Here is a 26,184-nt window from a genome sequence, read left to right as displayed (position 1 = left end):
TGCAATCTGTTGAGCCAAAACTCTTGTTGAGGCATTCTTGAGACCCATATCCTTCCACTCTTCGAAAATTGAGTGAATCTTGATTCGTCTGAGAACAATATGGTCTTCCAAAGTCCAGAGGCTTGGTCATCATATCACTTGCCCACTTCTTTCATCTGACTATGTTGGCAGGTCTTAATAAGGGCTTCCGTCTAGCTGCTCTGCAATGATAACCCAATCTGTGGAGAATCCGTTGAACAGATTTCGGGCTCGTCCCACCAACTTTGTCCACTTCTGCAGTCGTTAATCTGGGATACATTTTGATGCTTCTCTTGACAGCCCTTTTTGTCCTCTCCAATGGACCAGGATGACACGAAATGCTGCTCAGTTGTTTTCTTGCCATGTTTCCTGAGCTGCACGATCATTCTGTTGACTGTCGAAAGCGGGATTCCCAAATTCTGCGAAATTTGCCGCTGACATATTCCACCATCTGCTTGACCAACTATCCTTCCTCTAACAAAAGCTGACAATTCGAGAGAACCTTGAGTTCTAGGCATGTTGTAGCACAAGATAATTAGTGTGCAAACCATTTTCATTTATATAGTACTCTGTGAACACAAATTAGTAAGCATAAGTCTGTTAAATGACAAAAAATTAGGTGTCTATTTACTTGTGACCACTCAGTGTATATTTTAACATAAAATGTTTCTGTAAAACTTGAGAAGTTTAACACTTTTTGTATGAAAACAAAATCTTCTTAAGGAAAATTGCATAATGTTTTTAAACTGCATGTATTACTTATCGGTTCCATTGTGTCTAAGAAGCCAAATAATTTTAAATACATGCAAAAACTCCTCATCAACACTGGATATGTAGTTTATTTGATATATTAATACATATTCTTCTTTACTTTCATTCACAAGTTCTTAAAATAAGTACTTCTAACTCTGCTGGTTATGCTGCCCCCTACATGAATGGGATATGCCTGTTTATTCTTAACAATATACGTAGATTGTCATAATGTTTGAAAATTCCAGGAGACAAAAGTAAACTTCTTGAAAAAGGTGACAAATGGTTATTGTATACATGTTTCTGTTTGGCTACTAGCTTAAAAATAAAACTAATGAACTGTATAAGATAAGCAGCAGTACTCACTATACAGTATTAAGTTTAACCGTCCAAAATCAGGGCTCACCAGGCCTGCTGGGTTTTGACTGACAGTAGTAGTATAGGTGCTATTTCTATCAACAGTGATTGTTATGGTGTGAACCAGATTAAATGAGTGAATTCCAATTATTATCAATTTTATTCAAGTATACGTATAACCAGAAAATACACCAATACTACACTTTTAAAACTCACCATTTTTTAGTTTTACCAAAATGAGTGGTATGGCCTGGTGGTTAGGGTGCTCGACTCGCAATCTGAGGGTCAGGAGTTTGAATTCCCATTACTGAACATGCTCCTCCTATATGGTTGCAGTCTGGGCTGGCCACCTAGGTGTAAAAATTCTTGGCTTACAAAATTACCAGCTAAACCAAAACTAGTTGGGATTAAGGTTGTTACGGAGAAGAAGATCAAAATGGGATGGTAATTCTTCTCCTTTTTTGATTGTAAACTGCAAAATTTGAAATTTTTTATGCAGTTTCTGCCCTTTATTTTAGGATGGGCATTGACTGAGTTGGTGAAGAGGGTTCGGAAGAAAATTACTAGGATGGGTAGGTAATCATATGAAGATAGGTTGAGATCTATTAACTTATTCTCACTTGAAAAGAGAAGGATCAGAGATAATCTCCTTGAAGTATCCCAGCTTATTGTGATAAGAATGAGGCCATAAAATTTTTATGTTGAAGGCAGTAGGCCAATAGGTCATAAATTTATGACTTAGAATAGTCAGCCATATCTTCATTTCAAGCAGTTTTATTTTACCAATAGGGTGGTAAATCTGTGGAACAAGTAGAGCTACAACTTTATAGAAATTTAAGGAAAGGGTCACATATTTATTTGGGAATCAGTGCTGGATTTTGTGGGTAGTTTTTTTTCTTAAGGAGGTTTGGAATCAATTTTGATGGGTCAAAAGTACTCTTTATGTCCCATAATTGATATCATTATTTTATATTAAAAATATTTTTGTTTGCTTTCTACTTTCTCTCAAAGTGTACTTAATTTTTTTTCTGAATGATCTCAGACAGTGCGGGAATTTACCAGATATGTGGTATTTTTAATTCTCTAGAGATTTTCTGTCCTTATTTTCTATATCATAAACACTACCAAAAAATTGAGTGAACATTTTAGGGTTGTTTGTGTGCGTGGTGGTTACAACTGGTTGGCCACAAGGGACTTTCTGTGTCTATGTCACAGTATTCTATGGAAAATAGAGAGTTAGTGTTTTAAAGTTTTTTCGAATTTACAACTGGATGGCCAAGAAGGTCTTTCTTTGTGTAGGTTACAGAATGCTATTAGAAATAGCGAACATTTTGAAATTTGTTTGTGTGTAAAGATGGAATGTGTGTAACATTGATACAAATATATCAAGGTAGATATAATTAACCATTGTAAAATAACTTATACAATAATGATATTTGTTTCTACCATTAAAGCTGTAATGATACATTTTAGATTAGTAAATACATTTTACAAACTCTGCTGTACAAAATTCAAGTAGTACCGATCTTTAGACCAGGTTTTGAGTTACTAAAGTATGTAATACATGTCTTTCTTAGGTTTATCGTGGTTGTATTTTATATAGTCTTCCTTAGATTACAAACGAGATTAATGTTTTTTATAACATTAACCTGGAATAATTCACTTCTGAAATACATGAAAGTCAAATATAGAATAAAAATGGGCATGAAATTGGTATCTGCCTTTTGATGAAACTCAAAACGTAATATTTTGATATGATCTATGTGTTGACCTCATTGTATTTATTTTGGGTGTGCAATTAAATATTGGGTTTAATGTAAACAGAAATGGTTAGACATATATTTTAAATGCAAATATTGTTACCCTTATAATTTGAAAAATACATCGAACTTTATTCTAATTTATTATATTCTTTGCACTTCTGAACCTGTACAGTATCCGAAAATATCCTTAGCTGCTTCGTTTACTAATACATAATCCAACAAGGAATGCGGAAACGTTCACAAATGCCTTATAAGGCTTAGCACACCAGCCCTGTGGCGTTAAACTTAGACCTACGAGATATTATGACAATTTAGTGTGTTTGTAAGCATGACGTTATTTTATATGGTTAACGGTTGAATAATCTTACTTATTATCTTCAATCATCGCAACCAACCATCATATATTTCTGTTCTCTTTGTTTGTTTTTAAATTTTATTTTGAACTTGAATCTAAATATTTTCTACAGGCTATGTCATGAAACGGCCTGTTCGTGAGAGATAAGCACTTCGAATGAAATGTAACAGGAAAACCCGTAAGCTTCCGTAAGGAAAACGCACAATAAAACCGAATGTACGTTTCTTTGTGTATCCTCCATGCTCTAACGCTCTTTAGTTCCTGGTCATCAGTTGCTTTGCGCGACAGATGCACCATTTAAAATATGAAAATGTAAATAACACCAGAATTCCAAACATGTACATTTATACATGAATTCTTAGTGTAACAAATATTGTACAATTACGATGTTAGGTCTGACATCAGGCTTTCACTTAGAATTGCACATAATAAAAATTTATATTAAACTGTACACTATTTATTGACATAAGATAACAGCTGCCTTATGTATCTAAATTTTGGTTCGTTGTTTATATACAATACTCGTATACAGCTACCGTCCATAATGTGTTTTGATAATAAAAGAACTGCGTAGGCGATGGTAGTTCAAAATATACACGAGAGAGAGAAAAGGATGAATCACTCGTCAAATCAAAATAAGTTTGTACGAACTTCAAAACAACGTTTCGGGCAACGGCCTTTAATCGAATTTGCACTTTTGTTTTCACTACAAACACGATGAAGAGCCGATGTTTTCATATTCGTTGATAAATTTCTTTGTAATTTGGCGAGTGTTTCACTTGTTTCTTATCATGCAGAACGTGTTTGTCCTCTTACAATTCAGACGAAAGATCAGAGATCAGAATACAGGCAACAGTTGTAGTTGTTGGACAAGGAACTGTCTGTATCGTGTTACTAATGCTTCTTGTATGTTACTTATTTTTTATATAGTTTTTTTCGAAATCATAATGAAATACGTCAAGTAAATGGAAAACCGTGTAACTACTTCTACGGAATTAGGGCTAAACTTGTTCGTTTACTTCAGAGCCACGAGTTCGTGTACAAATGAACCAGTGTTTGATCTACCAGCGCGTCTAGACTTCTACTCTGTAGCATCCCAGCCGGCCTGATGAGACCTGGTATTTAATCGAAAGGCCTCGTGGGCACTAGATAGAGCAGATGTAGTATGGTTGACATAGAATATTCTCCTTGCTTTCACTCATGGGTGGTTTGAAATACAGAGATGTCTAGGACTTTCCACTCACCAAGAGGTGCAACGAACGAATTCTTAGCTAAGCCATCTGCACATCTTTATTCAAGTCATCGAGATCTCCCAGTGGTCGTTTGCTGTTAGCAACAAATTGTAATAGCTTGTGTCGAACAACTGTCTCTCCAAAACATTTGTAGCAGTTAACTTGTTTGATATTAAAATAACAATATGTTGTTAGGATCTTTATTGGTCTTTCCTAATACTAATTAGGATGTACCCTCCTTCCCCCTTCGAACACACACACACACTCCCCTTTACCGAATTTAGCAGTTATGCTGATAATGAACTAATGTTCAGTTGTAAGACATTTATTTGCTCGTGCAGAAAAATCTGAATATGTTTCGTATATTCGTACTTTTGCTTTCGTATTATCCGAATCAAGTAACAACGAGCTCTGCGAGCATAAGACGTTATCATCGTCAAGAAAAGTGTCAAAGGAAGCCGTGACGTCATACTGTTGACTCATTTAGCTAAGCACGTGTATGTATGGTTAACTTAAGGGTGTTCTTCGTCATATGCCAAGTTTTTACACCACCACACGTTTCTGATACGTGTGCTGTGTGACAAATTCTCAACACGATTCCTTGATCGTGTTATCACTTCTGTAACATGTTTATAAACAGGTTGAGATGCACATCGGTTGAAATATTATTAAATTAGTTCAAGGAAAAAGAGCTACGGAAAATAAATTATTTTATCATTATTTATTGTCCACAAAATGTGGTCAACACTTGATATAGATATGACCTAAGGTCAATTTGCGTTCGTTTCGCGTGATCTATTTTACTATAATTTACATTTTAGGTTCCCCTTTTTTTTATTAGATCATCGCAATTATCAGTTTACTTTCCGGAATTCTTGTTTGCTGAGTTTTTACTATAAAATACAATATAAATATATTTATAAAAAATGACAAATGTTAAAAAAAAAAACAGATGATATCGCAATTTTATTTCATTTTAACATTAATACAAGTGATATAATTACTAATTATTATTTAGTAATAAAAAATGAAAATGTGACTATTCAGTAACTGGACTTTGGTAATCGTATAAGTTACTAACGTGACAACGGATTAAACTTGACTAACTCATTTTCAGTAAATTCCAGAACAATGTATGAGAGTGAAATAATATTTTTTTGTGTGTGCGTGTGTGTATATATATCTAATTACCATTTTACTTACCTGAGAAAAAGCACAAAAAAAATAGTTTTGTGGGTTATCAATTAATCATGAAAGAATTCAAGTGAAAGTCCAATACAAAACTACATTACTATTGCTTTAATTATATACAGAGGTTGACTACATTATATTAAGATGATTTTGGAGTTTTGTAACATCCTTACAGTCCATGTCGTCACGTTCACTCATGCTGTTTTTGACGACTATGCATGTTGACAGTAGCCCTGTAGCGTATAGTTCTCATTGTACAAAGTTCCCTCGTGAGGCTGTCATGTCCGAAGCAAACCCCTTTCCATTATCCATCTGATGTACGAGGACGACGGTTTCCCATCTCCCATTTCGACACTTCTATCACACTGAAATCCATAGGTGCTGCGTCCGGCAATTTGACAGGTATGTCTTTGTATGGAAAAGCACGAACACCCATTTCATTCGCCAGTTGCTTCAGGTATGCGACAATTGAACAGATATGTCGTCGAAGAACCTTGTATACACGTGACTTGTTTTGCTTTTCCAGACGGAAATCCTTCTTGATTATTTTGCGTACAGTTACATGGGGGCTCTTGAATGGCTTTTGCTACTAACTTGTGTGTTCGTAGATTCTCACTTGTTACAAGACTTTCTTTTGGACTTTGCTTACCACAGCCGAGGTATGACTTGTTGCAGGTCTCTTTCTGGATAGTCTTGGTGCCCCAAGTTGGTCCACGTTCCTTTGTTTTCCAATACCATTAAGTAAATGGATATCCTCATCTTGGAAAATTTTTACATCCCCGATATGAACACACAGTATTGTCTGAGTATGTGAATATTTTGCGTTGGAAAAAACTGTTAGATATCCTTCCCAAAAGCGATCTGTGTAATGCCAAACAATGTCTGAATGTAATTCTGATACATTCAGTTCCACCACGACTTCATATCGGCTGCTTGTTACGTGACTTACTGATTTGAATATTCAAAATCATTTAATATAACATACTCAACTTTCTCTCTATTCCGAAGTCATTGTCAAAATAGCTTTAAACAATAATTTAAATCTAATTATGAACTAGTAACTATTTTTATTTCATATTTTATTGTTATTGTATATTATAATTTATAACTAGATCCTAACTAATTAGCATCTAGTTATAAGTAAAAAGTAGCAAAAAGTGTAAAATAATAATAAATGAATATTATTATGCCCTGACGTATTAGAACAAGAAACCAGGACAACGTAAGTAAACATGTTAGAACCGGTTTTCACTTGATCTCGAATTAAACCAGATGAAAATATAATATTTAACGTAACCTACATAAGTCTTACATTTTAAATAAGTCAACGGAAGTATCATATCATAAATGCGTTCCAAATAATATGAGAGTAAATATTAATTTAAACATGCAATTTCTACGTCCTTATTCTGATAAGTCAACGTGTTAACCATGCTGTATTTAGGATTTGACTCTTAAAAGTTCTGCAGTGAAGCCGTGGGACCAAAAAGCAAATGTGTATATTATATTAGTAATAAACTTTAGCGTCTTCAGCTTTCAGCGTCAACTCATTACGTATTGAGTAATCTTATAAAAGAAATAAAATGTTTTTATATAAACAGAGAATTACGAAACACCGCAACTTTTGTGGTATAGAATCATGTGAACATGGAGTTTTGTGAGTGCACACACGTTTGTTTCCTGTAAACTGCTTGCAAAAAATGTTCGTTTAAAGTTTGAGAAAGAAGGGTTAATAGCATCGTATTCTTTGATTGGCTTTTCTTTCACGTCAGTCTTGGTATCGGTATCAGTACGCAGACGCTGAGCAGCTAGGCCTACTAAAGGAGCGTATATTGCTGCTCCCAGAATTTGTAGCTGTCTCCAAAAAGGCTCTTACTCTATGAAAGGTTGCTGACCCCTGACCTAGAATAACTTTCTCCTCCTCCTGTCTGACAGATTACAGCTACTCTGCAGTGACGTAATAACCGTTCTAAAGTTTTCTTCGTGAAGAAATGTGTGGGTGTACTTGAGTAATATTAACGTAAGATGCTTTGAATTGTTTATTTTCATGTTGCGGGAGAAATTCGAGTTGCTTTTGTATGTAGTTATTTTACTTTTCAACCGAGTATCAACTTTTATGACCCCTGGTGAAGTGGTCTAACTACAGCATACCGTACAGTAATTGGAAACGTGCCGGGGTTGATAATCCACTGGGATGATTACTGGCTTTTTATGGTTCTTTGACAATATTTAGTTGCTTCCTAGGCTACCCGAAATATCCGATAACGTAATCTGTAAGATAATATCATTGAGTCGAAATATAATTCAGAGAAACTATAATATGGCATTGTGCTTCGTATTATTATTATTACAAAGGCAATAAGATTACTGATAGTTTCTCATGTTTGAGGACCACTTATTTAACGCGCGCTTTGAAAATGTAGTATTATTTTGAGCTACTTTTTGTGCTTTTGATGTTCTACAAATGGCTCTTTGCCGTAAAAGAGTTTCGCTACAAACATTGCGTTACAACATACTATATTTTATATGACGAAATTAACGTAATCTAGTGGACATTTTTGTGACGAGTGTGAAAACAGCGGGCGAAATAGCACGTTGTACAGCGAATATTTACCGCTATCAAAACAGTGGCGATCGCGGCGCCACTTGTATATGTATAATATTCCACTAGCGGTTAAACAGCTAACTACGACAACATTCCTTAGGACAGTGAGGTGAACGAGGTGGAAACAAGTACCATCTGAATGAAATTCACAGCTATTTTGTTTTGAATTATACATGTTTTTTAAATTGAAAGAGTTCATTCAGCACCTAACAACTTGTCCCAACACTTAAAATGACATTAGGCTAATACAATGACATTATAAAACTACCATGTTTAAATATAAATATTGACGACATCATTCAATCTGGTAAAAATAAATAAATGATGAGAGTGATTTATAGATCTCGTAAATTTACAAAGACGAGATTTTGCTGATTATAATATAAGTTAACTAGTTGTTCTACCCGCTTAACGCACGGGAAAGACGTAGAGGAGTTTTAAGGTTTTGGTGACAATCGATTTAGCAGTTCGCACGTTATAAGCACACAACACACGTAGAGACTTGTCGAGTAATGGTTTAGATAAATATAGTAGTGCATATAAACACGTGGATGTGATGTTTTTTTTTAAAGAGAGAAAAACTTATCGTTTGAGTTTTTAGTAATTTTACAGTAATCATTACTTTACACGTGTTCAACAAATCGTGGTAAATCATTTATATTACGGTATGCTAAGTACTTGATTTCCAGAATGCATTTATTAACTAGTAACTTCATTAATGACCAGTTTTTATGGTAATATGTTGTCTTGAAAAAATAGCGAGTGTTTTGTAAGTTTACTGTGATCTGCAAGTTTGCATTGATTACTAATCCTAAGAACTTATGAGTGAAAGTAAATAATAATATCAACCGCACTACATCTTCCATATCCAGTGCCGACGAGGCCTTTCACTCAATACCATGGCTCATCAGATCGGCTAGAATATACAACTGACATAGAAATGGTCTAGGCGCTATTTATATCATCAATTTTCGTGACCAGTGACTGTTATAGTGTGAATTAACTTAAGTGAATTGTAATTATCACAAATTTTATTTAATTAATTTACAACTGGGATATTTAGGATAAGGATTACTTTACTCCCCCAAACTGTCTGCACTAAGATTACTGTTTGAAGAAAGTATAATGTCAATACAGTTTGTTTTGTTACCACATAGTTTCAGTTAGCAGGTTCCCTAAAACCTTTGTTAGCCATGTGCAGCAAAGACCTTGATAAACCCACTTAACTACTCAATTACATCCATTAGAATAACTCGTTACGCCTTCGCATTCGGTGTTGAACATTTTACAAGACAGAGGGACCATTGCTAAATAAGCAGCCCTTCTCCAGTTGAAACGTGCACTAACATAGAGCTCCCATTAGGGTGGTAACTTATAATTAAACCTTCCTTCAGTGTAGGAAAATGTACACGTAGTCCCTTCTGTCAGGGTAATTGTGACCTTCTCACTCTTCTGGTGAAATGGGCTGTTTCATAGAAACATGGAAATATTCTAAACACTTGAGTGTATTATCTATAATTTAGCTAGTCATTATATGCATCATGAATTAATCATTCTTAACAATTTCTATACTTGGTTGGTCCCTATAGTATTTATTCTCTTTTTGAGTGACTAATTTATCGGAGTTCTTTAAATGTAATAAATCAATTTTTATTTTATTTTATGTGTTTTCTCCATCTAGAATGTACTTACAGGCTATCAACTCTTGTCATGTATTTGTTAAATCTTCAGCTGAACCCTTTGTAACTGTAGTATTTTTTTCGTATGGGTCCTTTTACAGATAACATTATGAGCTTATCGATAGTTTTGAACACTGACATTTCTAAATTCTAGGGAGTAGCATAAAATTTGTTACGTAAACCACACCTTTAATTACAACTAAATATAATATCCAAATCATTTGTGTCCACTGAAGGACAACAATACTTTAGGAGTACTTAATAAGTAACTACCTTTGTTTGGAGTAATTCATTGACCACGGAGTAAGTCTGTTTGTTAAAGCACTCTTCCACAAATTTGTACGCTTTTAAAACTAAATTTAATGAAAACCAAAACAGATAAAATCATATGTAAAATTTTCTTTGTTAGTTTGTGCATTAAACTTACCATGGTTGTTTTTCCAGTCACTGTCCTCAAGCAAAGCATACCGCTGTAGCTGATACTCCAGAAATAAGACGGCTTGCAGAGAATACAAAGATTCAGAGTAATGTAAGTACAACATCATAAATCTTGTGTAAAGACGTGATGACATGCTCAAAACTCAAACGTTCTACACGTGTACAAGATATAAGTTACTGGGCTCAACTGAGGCTTATTGTGAGGTCCAAGTTTCTGTTCATTTGTAAAAGTAAAAGCTCGAAACATCCCACTTACTTAGCTTGAATTTTATGAAACATAAATTTTTGTTAAATCTGTTATTTTGCATCTTATTTGTTTTTAAATCAATACAGGGTTTATAGTAAATACATGGCATTTGTTTTTGTTGTAACAATGGTTAATGATGCGTAATTACCACTATCGGTAAACTTGTATTCCTTACTATTTGTTGACTAGTCAGCTTCATATTAACAATTTGATGTGTTTAGAAGCTTGGTCTGGTCATAGTTAAAGGTGACGAGAAAAACAAAATGTTATAAAGAAATGTAAGCAGAGAGTGGGTAGGTTTGTTTCTTTGAGAAACATTATTTATAATCTTCTAAATAGGTAATTGATGATATATACTTTTTTTACAGGTTCCATACATAACATAAAAAAAATGTGGGTTATGCCTATTTTTGGTCATTTTAGGGGTAGAGGGGTTGAAAGGTTAAATAAACTTATAATTTTAGGGTTTTTACATGGGATTTGGTACAAAGATACTTTTTTCTAGGTCCCAAAGAGAGAGAAAGATAATTTTGGAATTTTTGTCAGTTGCTCAATTTTTCAGTGAGGAAAGTTCAATTTGGGGTTTTCGTGATCTATTCACGAGTACGTAAACCAAGCAGTGATATAGATATAGATAGTTTTGACTTTTCTGGTGTTAAAATTGGCCATGTTGGGATTGTGTGGCAGAGACACGTTGTATTTGCCCATGAATGTTGGCCACTTTAATTTTGATAATTCTTTACTGGTCTTATACAGGTTTTCTGTAAGAAGTGTTTGGAAAATTATCTTATGCACTAGTTACTGGAAACCAATACAGGTCCAGCCAAGAACTATCTGATAAAAATATTATCAGTTTGACTGTAATGTGATACCACATCAGTTAGCCAGTAAGGTATTATTATCAGTTTTACTGTAATGTAGTACCACATCAGTTAGCCAGTAAGGTATTATTATCAGTTTTACTGTAATGTAGTACCACATCAGTTAGCCAGTAAGGTATTATTATCAGTTTTACTGTAATGTAGTACCACATCAGTTAGCCAGTAAGGTATTATTATCAGTTTTACTGTAATGTAATACCACATCAGTTAGCCAGTGAGGTATTATTATCAGTATTTACTGTAATGTAATACCACATCAGTTAACCAGTAAGGTATTATCAGTTTTACTGTAATGTAATACTACATCAGTTAGCCAGTAAGGTATTATTATCAGTATTTATGTTCTTTATTCATGCTGCACATGATTAACGTGTAGACACTTTGTTCTCTATTCATGCTTCACATGATTAACTGATAGACAGATTATGTTCTTTATTCATGTTGCGCATGATTAACGTGTAGACACTTTGTTCTCTATTCATGCTGTACATGATTAACTGATAGACAGATTATGTTCTTTATTCATGTTGCGCATGATTAACTTGTAGACAGACTTTATATTCTCTATTCATGCTTCACATGATTAACTTGTAGACAGACTTTGTTCTCTATTCATGTTGCATATGATTAACTTGTAGACAGACTTTATGTTCTCTATTCATGCTGCACATTATTAACTTGTAGACAGACTTTATGTTCTCTATTCATGTTGCACATGATTAAATTGTAGACAGACTTTATGTTCTCTATTCATGTTGCACATGATTAAATTGTAGACAGACTTTATGTTCTCTGTTCATGCTGCATATGATTAACTTGTTGACAGACTTTATGTTCTCTATTCATGCTGCACATGATTAACTTATAGACAAACTACATTTGATATGCACGCTGGACATGATTGAGTTGTAGACAAACTACATTCTATATGCACTGCTCATGGTTAATCTGCAGACAAACTTGGTGTTTGATATGCATGCTGACATAGCTAACACACGTATAAATTTTAATTCTCTATTCACACAGCATATATTATACATTAATTACCATAAATAAACAAGTACTTGATTTGTATTTATTTTTGATTGATGTTAGAAATGATCAAGCTCCATATTGTTTAATTTATTTAAGCTAGCCCTAATTGTAAAATTTTATATTTCACTTTAAAACCTTAGAACTTCAAATAAGATAGTTTTATTAATTTTAAAGCTCAACTATTTCTGGTGGTGTAAGTAGTTCAAGCTGATGCAGCTTTTGTAGTAATAAGTGATTGGATTTTGGATTTTATACATATTTACATTATAAAAGTATTTTTCTATTTTCCTTTTAAAGGATAATTTCTCTAAAATAAAAGTAATAAGACTTCAAAATGGTATCATCAGATAGATGTATTCAAGCTAATCTCTTAGAGCTATTATTAAAGAAATCTATACTTATTAGCAGAAAAAAAAGTTTGATCACATAAAATATGAAACATTAGCCATAATACAATAAGGTGATAAAACAGATGAACTTGCGCAGGGTCCCCGAAAGTGTTCTGTTTCAAAAGTAAGTAAAACCAAAATCAAGAGTAAAAAATATTTTTTATTTTTTGCTTTTGAAATTTGTATGTCATGCTGTGTTGTAGCCTACAGAGTGCATAATTCTTCTCGTGATTCATGGCATGCGCATGTTTTACTGATGTCACGACAGTACAAATTGCAATGTTAAGTATGTGATGTTATTTTATTATCTACTGACGGACAATACACTACTGTGTAGTGGAGCAAGTGGTTAAAACAGGTGACCACTCCAGGCAGTCTTCAGCCAAATTAGCTTTGACGATTGGCATATTTTGTCAGTCTCTCTTAAGAAAGATAGAACAGTTCTTCAACTTGAAAAAAAGTATGCTCTGATATGAAGGATGGTATTTTTTCTTAGATATTTTATACAAGTATATTATGTTATGGAAATAGACAAGCACACAGTATACATATATACATTGTGTTGAAGGAAGATACTACAAGTCGGGTTGGATGGTTGTTTTTTATCCGTTGTTTTTTTTTTTACTTATCGATAAAAAATCATTCTTTCTCAAATATCTGCAGATTAAGTATCATGAAGAATTTGAAAAGCAGAAAGGAAAGTTCACGCAAGTGGCTGACGATCCTGAAACTCTTCGAATCCGTAATACTCACAAAATTATCAGCAATGTAGCTTATCATGGAGAACTCATGAAAAAGGAAGAAATGGAACAAAAACGCCACTTGGTGCCCGAAAAAAATGGTGCTCCTCCAGGTGATATGAAAGCTTCACGTAATATCACAGCCATAGATTCTCTCTTTGTAATCAATATTGCATGTGTTGTTTTATACGTATATTTTGTTAAAACAGAAGAGCACCGTTTAGAGTTCATTAGTTTATAATTTTTACAAAAATGACTATTCATATTAACTTATTTTTTGTGTGAATATGTAGCTTCAAGTGCTTGATCTCATTAACTTGCATGGATGTTAAGATCCTGCTCATTGAAAGTTATCTTGAAATAATGTAAATGTAAAAAACAAGTGAAGTTGTAAGTGAATTCTCTAAAGAGTCCATAAGATATGGTAGTCAGGTGGATAGGTCAGTACGTCTGTAGGAGCCACCAGGTTGGTAGTAGCAATTATTCTTAAAATGAAATTACTATACACCGGTAGATTTAAAATCTCTAACCAGACTTAATACAAGTTTGCTGTGTTGTGCTAGTGCCCTGTACCTTTTTCTCAAATGGCATGCACTTGTTAATTTAACATTAATGAATTAATATCTGATTGCTAATGTGTTTATTTTATGCCTGTACGTTTGATATCTAGTCTCAAGTGCCCTTCCTCCAGAGAGAAGCCAGCCACCACTTCCACGAAATGTGGCCCATGAAACCTCTATAAAACGAGAAGTCAAAGATTCCCCATACTCTTCCAAACTTCAGTCAACTGTTATCTATACTTCAGAAGAAGGTCCAGGTATTCAAACCCCTCAAGTGACTTGTTTCGTTACTGATATACTCAAAATGGTGTTTAGACTTAAAAACTATTTCATATCAGTACAACAATAGTACTGATATGTTTTTAGTGAAAATTAATTTCTAGGACTATGCAATAATGATAGCAATACATGTTCTATACTTTTGCTTTATCCAGGTTTATGACAAGCTTTACAAAATTTTGACGCTCTTATAGTACCTGGATAATACAAGTATAAGATTCATGTGTTTTATTTCTCATGTATGTTTAATGTTTTTACTTTTCATTCTATCAAATCAAGGAAATATTCAAAAAATTCCATCAGTCTTACTATTGTTAAACATTATGGCTCTGTTGGTAAAATACATCAATCATACTATTAATCATGCTGGCTCTGTTGGTAAACTTCATCAGTCATACTGTTGTCACACATGCTAGTTCTATTAGTGAAATCCATCAATCATACTATTATTAAACGTACTCTGTTACTAAACCCCATCAATCATACTATTATCAAACGTACTCTGTTACTAAACCCCATCAATGCTACTATTATCAAACATACTCTATATGTACTCAACCCTCTGTATAAAGGTGGCCATATTCTTTGATTGTGGTAATATTATCCCACAAAAATAAGAGAAAATTGTTTATAATGTTTTCTATAACTTGCCCATAACAATAGTCACCATTTATATACCATGCACACTTCACATTCTACTTTCATTCATTGTGTTATTCATCAGAAGTGTTATTGATGATTTTCATAGCATCCTTCACATGTGCAGTTTGGTCACATGAGCTAATGTTCCTTGTAACATTTGAGTCCTAGAAACCACACTAATAGTGCTGCATGACTCCATTACTCTCGTGTCTACATGACACAGCCAGTGGCATGCTAGTATAGACGAGTAACTGTGTCTGTGTTATAAGGGCTATGTATCTCTGCTATACTTAATTTTCAGGCATTTGTTCCTTTGGGAAAGATCTAATGTATACTGTGCTTCATTTCCAAGTAGAATTCATGATTTGGTGAAGGCTCATGATTATACAGCAGAATTGTTAATTTTTTTTTACCAGTGTTTCCATTTATTTTCAACTCTTGTTAATGAGAAATGTTCAAATACCACCATTTTACACTATGTGAGATTATTGACTTTTTAAATTCCCACCCTAGTACAGTGTGTACCTTCACGGAAGATTGGATCAATTGCTGACTATGATCCTCTGAATGAAAACTATGATTCTGGAGCTTCAGGCTTCCGGTCAAACACAACCAATTATTCTGGTGGTTAGTAGCATTATCTTTCTTTAGCTCACTGATTTCATTGCATTTGTAATTTTGTTTTTTAACTTTGTTTTATGTTGACAGAGTAAGTTTATTTGGCTTAATGTATGGTTTCTCTAAAGTTTGAAACAAACTTGGTTCTTTTTTATACAGTGTTTACCAATATCTGGTGAAATGTTTTTGGAATATTGGCTTAGTTTTTTACTTATTTATTGGGGTTGGGGATATATATATTTCCAGTTCTTTTTCAGGTTTTTTGAAGATGCTACTATCTAGATATGTACTCCTACAGAGTTCTTCAAGCAAAAGAGGAAGATACTTCATCACATCATTAGCTTCGTCATTGTTTTTAGTATTGAAAAATGCGAACCACTTTATAGTAATATAAATGTGAAAAATCAGAAAATGGAGGTTATGCTGTTGTAAGGTTTTGTAATCGATAATTTACTACAGAATTAAATTCAAGAATGTTCGTTTTTCCTGATATTTTAATACAAGAGTTTGAAAAAGTGACTTTTTTGAAGCGTAATTGATAATTTGATCTTGTTTAATTTTTGCAGGTGCCCCACCTTCACAAAAGTCGCTTGGGGTAAGTAGTGTGTTATGTTTTCTACTGTATTGTCTATTTGAAGATGATGTGACGTATATGTTTCTTTTTATTTCGACAATAGTAACACGTTAAATTAAAGGTAATCAGTAACTTTTTAAGTAAACAAAAGTCAAAGGACAAGGGTCAAGATGGTGATATTACCCACTCTTTGTTTTTTGTAAGTATACAGAAGGTTGAGTACATTATTTCATAGCAATTTTGAATATGCAAATCAACAAGTCACATGACAAGCACAGCTGACATGAAGATGAGGTGGATTGGAATGTATCTTAACTACATCTTGACATTGTTTGGAATTTTGTAGATAATGTAATGTCACAAAAAACATTTTGCTGTTGGGAAAGATATGTAACAGTTCTTTACGGCACAAAATATTCATACACTCAGATCATAAAGATGTGTTTAGATTGGGGATTTAGAATTTCTAAGATGGGAGTATCCCTTGTAGTTAACGATGTTAGAAAACAAAGGAATATGGATCAAATTGAAGAACCAGGACCACCCAGAAAGGGACCAGCAACAAGTTTCAGCTGTGATATGCATAATGCAGCATCTTGTAACAGGTGAGATACCACAAACACAACAGTCAGTGACAAAAGCTGTCCAAGTACCCCAGGCAACAGTATGCAACTTAATCAAGAAGGATCTTTGCTTTGAAAATCTGTACAAGCTATGGATAAACAAATTTATTTCATGACATGTCTGTACAATAGTCGCATACCCCAAGCAGCTTGGGAATGAAAGTTATTCATGGTATTCCATACAAAGATATACCAATTAGGTTGCCAGATGTAATGACTATGGATTTCTGTGTTACCAGACTGTTGAAACGGGCATTGGAGAACCATCAACCTTGTACACTAGATGGATTATAGAAAACCAGCAGGGAGGAGTGGGTTGCTTTGGATTGTGAAAGCTGTATGACAGAGCCTTTTACAAAGGAAATTACGTTGCAGGGTTATTGTCAACATGCATGGCCATCAGGTGGAGCATGGCTGAATGAGGGCTGTAAGAATGTGGTAAGGCTTCCAAATCATTTTAGTATATAAGATGTCGATATTGCTGGCTCACTGACTGTGCAAATGTTGAAAACCACAGAAATAAGAGAAAATGATTGCCGATAACAACAGTCACACTTTATGTACTCCACATTCTACCTTCACTCACTGTGCAATTCATCAGAAATGTTATTGTTGATTTTTGTAGTATCCTAAACACTTCACTTCACGGATACAGTTTGGTCATGTGAGCTTGAGTTGCTTGTAATGTTTGAATCTTAGGAACCACAATACTAGTGCTGCATGGGCACAGTTTTCCATTATTCTTGTGTTTTTCCATGACATAGGTGGGTCACTGTGACTGTCATGCTGAATCAGGCGAGAGAGTAACCCTTACTTGAAGCATGGCAGGACCATTTCTTTGTATTGAGAAGACCATCCCTCTAACATCCTCGGGTTGATTGTTTTTGTGTATGATACTGTACACTACCGTGGAAAGTCCAAAGCCACATTGCCTGCTTCAGTCTTTGGTGTTAAACCTTTGGACACTACAATCTGTTGGAGTGTGTTGGGTTATTTCTACAATTTGAATTTGTGTTATGTAACAACAGAAACGGCCTTAGCAGCTTCACACCACTCGATATACTCTTTGAATGTTGTATTCTTCTGAAGTATGGCAAAACATTATTGGTTTGATAACTACAAGTGTCTTGTAACCATTGAACGAAGCAATTTTTAATGTTCAACCATGTGATACACTGTACTTAGCAACTTGCAGTTTCATTGGTTGGTATATAATGGTGCACATAAGTTTTGTTATTTGGTTAACTTTAGCATGTTGTACATTTGCATTTCATAAGTTATAAATGCCTGTCACATTTGGCCAATGTAGTAATTACAATTTAAGAAATTTAATATTATATATTAAATCTATATAATACTATAAATAACTAAAATACATATTGAACTAATTAAATTTATTACTGTAAATTATGTAAACACATATAAACTTACATTACCACACTAATCCTGACCAATGTGTAAAAAAAGATTTTAAAAGGTAAAAATTTAAAGCTTGCTCCAATTTTATTATGAAGAAAAAAAAAGGGACAAAGTATGCCTTTTACTTAAAACTAAAATGATGGGGTATATTGCTTTAAGATTTATTAAAAATACATTTATTTTTAATGGACATTTGTTCTGTGCTTTATTCAGAGAACCAGAAAATATTTTATATTGCACAATGAATTTCTCTATTTCCTTCTTAATTAAACTTCTAATAAAATAACTATCTGTTTTATAAGGTTTTTCATTTCAGGGAATGATTAAGAAAAAGTTATGTAATTTATTACACTGTTCATTGTACTGTTTTTCAGTTCAGAAGAGAAAGTTGAGTAATTTATTACACTGTTCATTATCTATTTTATACTGTTTTTCAGTTCAGAAGAGAAAGTTGTGTAATTTATTACCACTGTTTTTTAGTTCAGAAGAGAAAGTTGAGTAATTTATTACACTGTTCATTATCTATTTTATACTGTTTTTCAGTTCAGTAGAGAAAGTTTTGTAGCTTACTACACTATTCATTAGCGGTTTTGTAGAGTTTTTCAGTTCAGTAAATAGAAAATGTTGTAATTTATTGTTTTTTTCAGTTCAGGGAATGAGAGAGTGGTGTAACTTACTACAATATTTAATAATGTTTTATAAGCGTAGGGAATGCGGTGTAATTTACTAGACACGGAAGCAGCTGAACATTCAATATGTTAACATAGTGAAAGCTAGGAAAGCACTACAAAAATATAAAAAACCATTGTACTCTGGACTTAGCACTGTGTCTTAGTCGAAGTCATTACCATGGGATGAAGGTATACTGAATACATAAGTATTAGTGTTAGTACGTACTATAGGTATGGAAGAAAAATTAATATTCAGTACTTTTCTCTCTATCATTTTATAAAGTGGTCTTTCCGAGCCATATATGATTACACGGCATCAGATGTTGATGAAGTTACGTTTATGGATGGAGACCTAATTGTCAACTGTACTCCCATTGATGAAGGATGGATGACGGGTACAGTGGAACGTACAGGACAGACTGGCATGCTCCCAGCAAACTATGTTGAGCTTGTAAACTAATAAACCTGCACTTAATTAATCTCTATATGCCAGCTCCCTCAAACCCATCATTACTTGTCATTTTACATTCTTGTTACTATAATAACATGGATCTAAATTAGTATCTTGTGGATGGAAGATAACGATGAAATATATCAAAACTGTTATTGTTATAAATGATCTTTTAAGAATGTTGTTTATGCAATTGCTTTAAAACTTCAAATTTTGATATATAAATAATTAAAATCACTTGTAATGAAAAATACACTTTTTTTATATGAATCTCAAAGGAAAGCCATAGATTCTCTAATTCTGATAAGTGCTACTGTAAACAGGTCATTTTTATTGTGAGAAGAATTTTGTGTTAAAACTTTTTTATTCAAAAAAGATATCTTGCATTAAATACAGGAGTTTAAATATGTTTTTTTTGGCAGCAGATGTCAGTGACATTTGATATATGTATAAAAATAAGCACAACATTTCTATTAAAATATCAAAATGGTATTTTAACCCTAAATGAATGATGACAATTATTTTGAACTTGTTTACACTAGAATTCATTTATATATATATATAGTTTAAAAAAAAAAACAGTTTTCTTCTTTTGATGTTAGAACTTGTTAAACTATATAATCGTGGTCCTACTTAGAAAGCAATTTAAGCTATGGCTCAAAAAAATGTAAAGCAAAGCAACTGAGCCTATTTAATTTACTCTCGCTTTTGAACTGGTGAGATTGACAATTAAAACTGGAAGACAAAGACACACCTATTATTTTGTTTATAGGTTTATTACTTATTCTCTCGAGATTAATGTTCCGTTATCTTTTGCTAAGTCTTATACAATACAGATTGTAAACATTGTTGATATGAATAGATAAATTATGTTTAGTTATTTTCTATGCTTTATTTTTTGTTCAAAAGTGTGTGTGTGTGTATATATATATATACAACCGAAGGGAAGATCTAGCAAAGAACATGAATTAAGTGTGATGTTACTTATTAATTGCTAGTACATGACATTTCTGAGAAAAGCAATAATTATAAATATGCACCAATTAAAAAAAATCCTACACTTATTTTTGCTCTCATTTTTTGTGAACTATATGTATGATTAAGTTTTTTTTAAATCTATTATAATACTGTTAATTTGTAAAGTTTCGCTGTGCTATTGTTTCATTTGTGGAAATCAAACTTAAGATTGACTAAATATATTTCTACTAATTACTTTATGTTTTCCTTAGATTCATGTGTACTAAAAATTTTAATTGGGGATGTACGAGTTCCCAAACTAAGTTGGTTATATTAAAATCTACTTGGTTGTGTAGTTTAATTCTTTGCATGTAATGTAACGTATTTTGTTATCAGTTTATTTAGAATAAAAAATAAAAGGCTTCTTTTGATTTTTGAATATTGTGATTTACTTGAACAGGAAAAAAAAAAAATTTTTTTTAAAACATTTCTCACATCTATGCTCGAAGTCTTAATGTTTAACCACCTTGTGAAAAAAAAGAGTAGATTACTAGTAATTAAAGGTATATTAAAATAAGAAATATAACATGAAAGGTAATTTATATATCTTTGTAGTTCAAAATCTGTAATTGTTTTCTTCTCCCTTATTTCCATAAGGATTGAAGTAGTTGAATTATCATTTAATAATATATCAACACATGCCTAAATTAGGAGCATAATTTCAACAGATTTCTGGTCTTACTAATTGCTTTGTTTGAGTAGTAGTTTTGTTAACCACAATTAGGTATCTCAGTGTTATGTTTTTAAGCATTTTTGCATGGAAATTTACATTATTACATTATATCTGTGCCCAGGAATGATTTGTTTGTAGTTAAGCACAAAGCTACACAAAGGGCTATCTTTTTTTACATATAAGTTTTGGAAAGTTATTGCCTCTGTTGCAAGGATCTGTAAACTTTGCGTGTTTACTAAAGTGAGAGAAATAATGCATTTTAGTAAAATAATGTTTTACACACAAAATGTAACAAGTAATTATTATTGCACATCAGTTTTATTTTAAAACATTCATATACCTCAAGGTTTTCACTAAAAAGCATTTCTGAATTGTAATTTTATTCAACAAAATGAAATATTCTGTCTTTATTGCAAAAAACGTTTTTATAAAGTTTTGCAACTAATAATGAAAAAAAGAGCAATGACTTATTACCATTAGCAGTGAAATATAACCCAAACTTTTGTGGTTGTAAAAGTAATCAAACTGCAGAGCAAAACAGACTACAAAACAGTTTTATTGTGACACTTTAAATCTGGAGCATTTATTACTATTAGCAGTGAAATATAACCCAAACTTTTGTGGTTGTAATAGTAATAAAACTGGAGAGCAAAACAGACTACGAAATAGTTTTATTGTAACACTTTAAATCTGCAGAATTTATTACTATTAACAGTGAAATATAACCCAAACTTTCGAGGTTGTAATAGTAATAAAACTTGAGGGCAAAACAGACTATGAAACAGTTTTATTGTACACTTTTAAATCTGCAGAATTTATGTAGGGTAAACTTGTTTTATTCAGGTACATGATGTGATCTATATTAATGATCAAACAAACTATTTTCATTACAAAAAAAAAACAACTGATAAACAAAAGTTGAGCTCCTCTGAAAATATGTAAACAGTTATTACTTGCACCCTTCCTAAGTAAAACAAAATTTAAATTAACAGAAAGTTTTCTCTTAAAATTACTGACAAATTAAAAGTTTTTCAGTATATTACTATTTCTCTAGAAATCTAGATAAACCTGCAAATGAATATATTTATAAATTTTTCATATAACAAGCAAGATACCTTCAAATGACCGTTGGTTTAAGTTTTGTTCACATCTATGGTTCTGTTTTATTGAACATGTTACAAGTCAAGAAATTATGTGTTATGAGAGTAACTTTCATAAAATTACATCATGAAAACTAGTCAATTTAATTGGATAATTTTCTCTGGTATGGCGGTTAGCAAGATTTCTTTTGTTGTATAATTACTAAATTTCTAAAGGCTTACCCTTAAATAAAGCGTTGACACCTTTATTAGGAACTACAGTAACCACTTAGCTGATATTTTATTTTATTAAATGCATATGAAAAACATTAACAACTCATTAACATTTTACTACAAACACTTAAATAAAATTAATGTAAAAACTACACTGATATCCTGTAATACTGAATGCACTTTATGTACCCGAACTTTAAGAGATTTGATCAAGTTTTAATGCGTGATAACTTTCCTTGTCAATTATATTACTTTCTTGGTAAGAAACATACCTGAATTTGTAGCTATGAAAAATATAGCATTCATTAATTATACATATTCATTTAAATTAATCGTTTTAAAGTTCTTACGACTGCAGATCTTGAAAATGACTCCAAATGTTTTAATTCATTGTTAAAATATGAAAGTTTAACTTCCAGTTTCATTAATTTAAGCAAATGTAAAGTACAATAGCTTGTTGCGTGTGTAAATTCTTTTTTATTTCTTTGTTCATAATCAACAGCTACAACAAAACTGACAATAAATATATGTTCTTGTTTTCAGTTTTAACTCAAAAATATTAAAAAATATAATAAAAACATAAAATAAAAAAATCTAAAGATCTACAAACGAACACAGTTTGATAAGGTTTTCACAAAAGATACTTGTTTTAAGTTGTACTTTTTATTAAATAAAAATTACAAATTAACAATTTTACCCTGTTCTAAAAAAATTATCTTTATTTAAATTATTTTAAGAAGAAACAATTGGCTTAGCTTAGGAAGTAGTTCTGAATGTTTCACTAAGTTACGTAAAATTAACTGATATTGGGAAACTTTTTCTTAGACAGTACATGTGTTATATATGCTGTAATACCACTAACAAAATGGGATTTCTTCCACTATATCTACAGGTTCAACCAAGAGAGAGAAGATTAGATCCACCAATACAGTAAACATTGGACCCGTTAAACTTAATCAGTTGCTATGAAATATTTTTTTCAGGGCCTGATCATAGCAAAAGTACACTAATTCATAGCTAGTGCAAGTAGCAACAGAGTAATTCACTAGCAATACTCACAGTCCAACTAGAGAGGGGTCAAATAGGCTAGTGGTCAAACACATCTTTGTACTAATTTGAAAAATGCTTGACATCAGGTTGTACAAAAAAATTAACTTTCTATTCAAATACTATGTAATATTGACTGACAATAATAGTGTAAAGCAAAGAATTCCTTCAACCACCTGATAAACAAAAAATGTTACTTTAACAAAACAAAAAATAGCATTAAAAAAAACATAATGTAATAGAGAGATACCAGTAAGACTTGCAATAACTGTAACACAGTCCAATGGCAAAAGATGTGTTCTACAAAATTAGAATTTGGTGATCTAAATAATGGTAATAATCCCTCTTATTTGGAGGAATAATGGGCATCTTATATGACCACTTGATGCATTGTTAGAAAACAATGATTATATTACACATTTGTCACATTGTTCAATATGCTTGATCTGTAAACAACCTCTCAAACAATGATAGGATGACATATGAAATACTAATAAATAAATTCAGCAAGGTTTAATAACATAGCAAATACCCCCAGGAAGCTAGACACTATATACAACATAAAAATTACCAAATACCAATACTTCTCTATACACAAACACACACTTTTTTTTCACAATACATTGGATAAGTAACACAACACTACAAACTAACCAGATGCACAAGAAAGAGGAAAAAAAAAAGAGTCACCTGTGCATTGTTGTCCCCTGTACTCATTGGTTTGATTCACCGCACCCACTGTTGTGGTGTAAAAACTTCACAAAGATGACCAACTTAGATGTTCCAGAAACTAGGTAGTTTCACCCTTGACAATTATTACTATTCAAAGGGGATGTCCTTAAACTGACGTGGCATTCATTTGACATGTTTTATACAAAAATAGGTCCAAAATCTTTATATTCTACAAGATCAGAAATATTTCCTGCTGTGACAGATGGTGAAGAAAAGAAAAATCTTCTAAAAAGTTTCCAAGTACACTAGGGCTTGTTATTGGACTCGTTTAGGACTTAACACTGTAAAGTAATAGAAAAAAAAATCACAAACAAAACATTTACTTGGATAGTAAAATACCACTGGTCATAGCTTACTTGGAGAAACAAGAGACCTGATGATATACGTTTTTCAGAGATACAGGAAAAGTGAGGTACTGAGTATAGATGCATCATTTTCACTGCCAAGCAGTGCTTTACCTTTAACACACCAGTAATAGTGCTTTAATATGCATAAACAACCACTAGGTGGCACTATCAAAGTATGTTGGAAATGGAACAAGGAAACTCGACGAGCTATATTCCTGGTGTGTGCGTTGAGAACGGGATATAAGTAACTGTTTACACATACACAGAACAGCTAAGTAATCAGACTGACTTGCATAAAATTTCATAACACACAGATTTACGAAGCACAACTGGTGTCACCTGATGTACACATAATGATCTCGCAGCTTCCAGGCACTTCTGCACTCAAAGAACATGAAAGCGACTCCACTTGGTGGAAGAAAGTATTTTGTTAATGGCAACACTTGTAACCACAGTTGAGGTCAGGTCGAATTAAGTTCTGCCCACCGGGTTTCAAAATATGCCCTCATATTGTGACCAGCCCTTCCCACGGGAGATTCATCTTCATTAAAAGTTTCACAGTTATCAAAAATCAGGCGCACATCAGCAGCAAAATCTTCTTTTGTTTTGTGTCTAAAAAAGAAACAAACCTATTAACACCGAGTCAAATCAAATAACTTAAAAAAACTTTACTGATTAGCTTGTCATCATTAGATAAATATACACTGATTTATATCATAATCATTCTAACTATGGGATACACAAGAATATGATAATTAAATTGGAATAATACTTTTTTTTTCTTAATAAAATGTAATGACAAATAACGTTTGCAATGTAAAATTGCACACCTTAAGTTCTAAGCATTATGGACTGAAATTAGGCCTAAAAACGATATGACTTTTATTCATTGTTATTTCGTGCTTTGTAAAAAACTTCAAAACAAAATCCCCTAAATTTCTCCAGCCATAAAAATTAAATAAATGAGAACTGAACAATAAGTAATTCAAGCTCCAAATGAAACTTTTTTAAACCTTAGAATGAGAATTATTAAATGGAAGATGTTTAAATTGAATATCTAGGTTTACTTAAAAGCTTTGCAGGTATAAAAAAATTTGTTAACCTTAAGTAAGCTTATTTAAACACAAAGATAAATGACTACTGCAAAAAGCATGACAAAAATTTCACGAAGTTGTTGAATCATTTCTCTTAATAGTACAAGTGTTTGAATGCATTCAAAAGGATACTGATAAGGTAGTTTTTTATAACTGTCTTTGTGCAAAGATTGGAACACAGTTATATCCACTAATTTTTTTACATGGCCTTACATGTAGGCACTTGTTTGATGTAATGACACATAACATGATTTAAAAAAATTCTAAACAGATTTTTCAGTTGAATTAAAAAACTTAATAATGAAATTGGGTACCATAATCTTAAATGCTGTTAATTTTAAAGTTTCAATATCCTGAATAGTTTTAAGGGAAAAAAAAATTGTATGTGTGTGTGTGTATATATATATATATATATATATATATATATATATACACACACACACA

The 26,184-nt window shown here is 32.4% G+C and overlaps 2 protein-coding genes across 4 annotated transcripts in view; one reads left to right on the top strand and one right to left on the bottom strand.

Annotated features, from left to right (window-relative positions):
• The window catches only part of LOC106459051 (LIM and SH3 domain protein F42H10.3-like), a 29,661-nt gene extending 8,756 nt beyond the window's left edge, over positions 1-20,905 (top strand). Inside the window, exons 3-8 of the mRNA XM_013918627.2 lie at positions 10,395-10,479; positions 13,604-13,793; positions 14,351-14,497; positions 15,675-15,788; positions 16,346-16,374; positions 19,350-20,905. Of these exons, the coding sequence (XP_013774081.1) occupies positions 10,395-10,479; positions 13,604-13,793; positions 14,351-14,497; positions 15,675-15,788; positions 16,346-16,374; positions 19,350-19,526 (742 nt within the window). The 3' untranslated portion in view covers positions 19,527-20,905. The remainder of the gene's footprint in view (positions 1-10,394; positions 10,480-13,603; positions 13,794-14,350; positions 14,498-15,674; positions 15,789-16,345; positions 16,375-19,349) is intronic.
• A 2,406-nt stretch (positions 20,906-23,311) lies between these two features.
• LOC106459048 (bromodomain adjacent to zinc finger domain protein 2B-like) overlaps positions 23,312-26,184 on the bottom strand; it is a 96,225-nt gene continuing 93,352 nt past the window's right edge. For all 3 annotated transcript variants that reach the window (XM_013918624.2, XM_022385427.1, XM_022385428.1), the window contains exon 32: positions 23,312-25,258. In XM_013918624.2, the coding sequence (XP_013774078.1) occupies positions 25,108-25,258 (151 nt within the window). In that variant the 3' untranslated portion in view covers positions 23,312-25,107. The remainder of the gene's footprint in view (positions 25,259-26,184) is intronic.

This window comes from Limulus polyphemus, unplaced genomic scaffold (assembly GCF_000517525.1).
Source record: "Limulus polyphemus unplaced genomic scaffold, Limulus_polyphemus-2.1.2 Scaffold552, whole genome shotgun sequence".
In the NCBI taxonomy this organism is placed as follows: Eukaryota; Metazoa; Arthropoda; class Merostomata; order Xiphosura; family Limulidae; genus Limulus; species Limulus polyphemus.
Note: the sequence above shows the minus strand (reverse complement) of the source record. Positions and strands in the feature narration are given on the sequence as shown.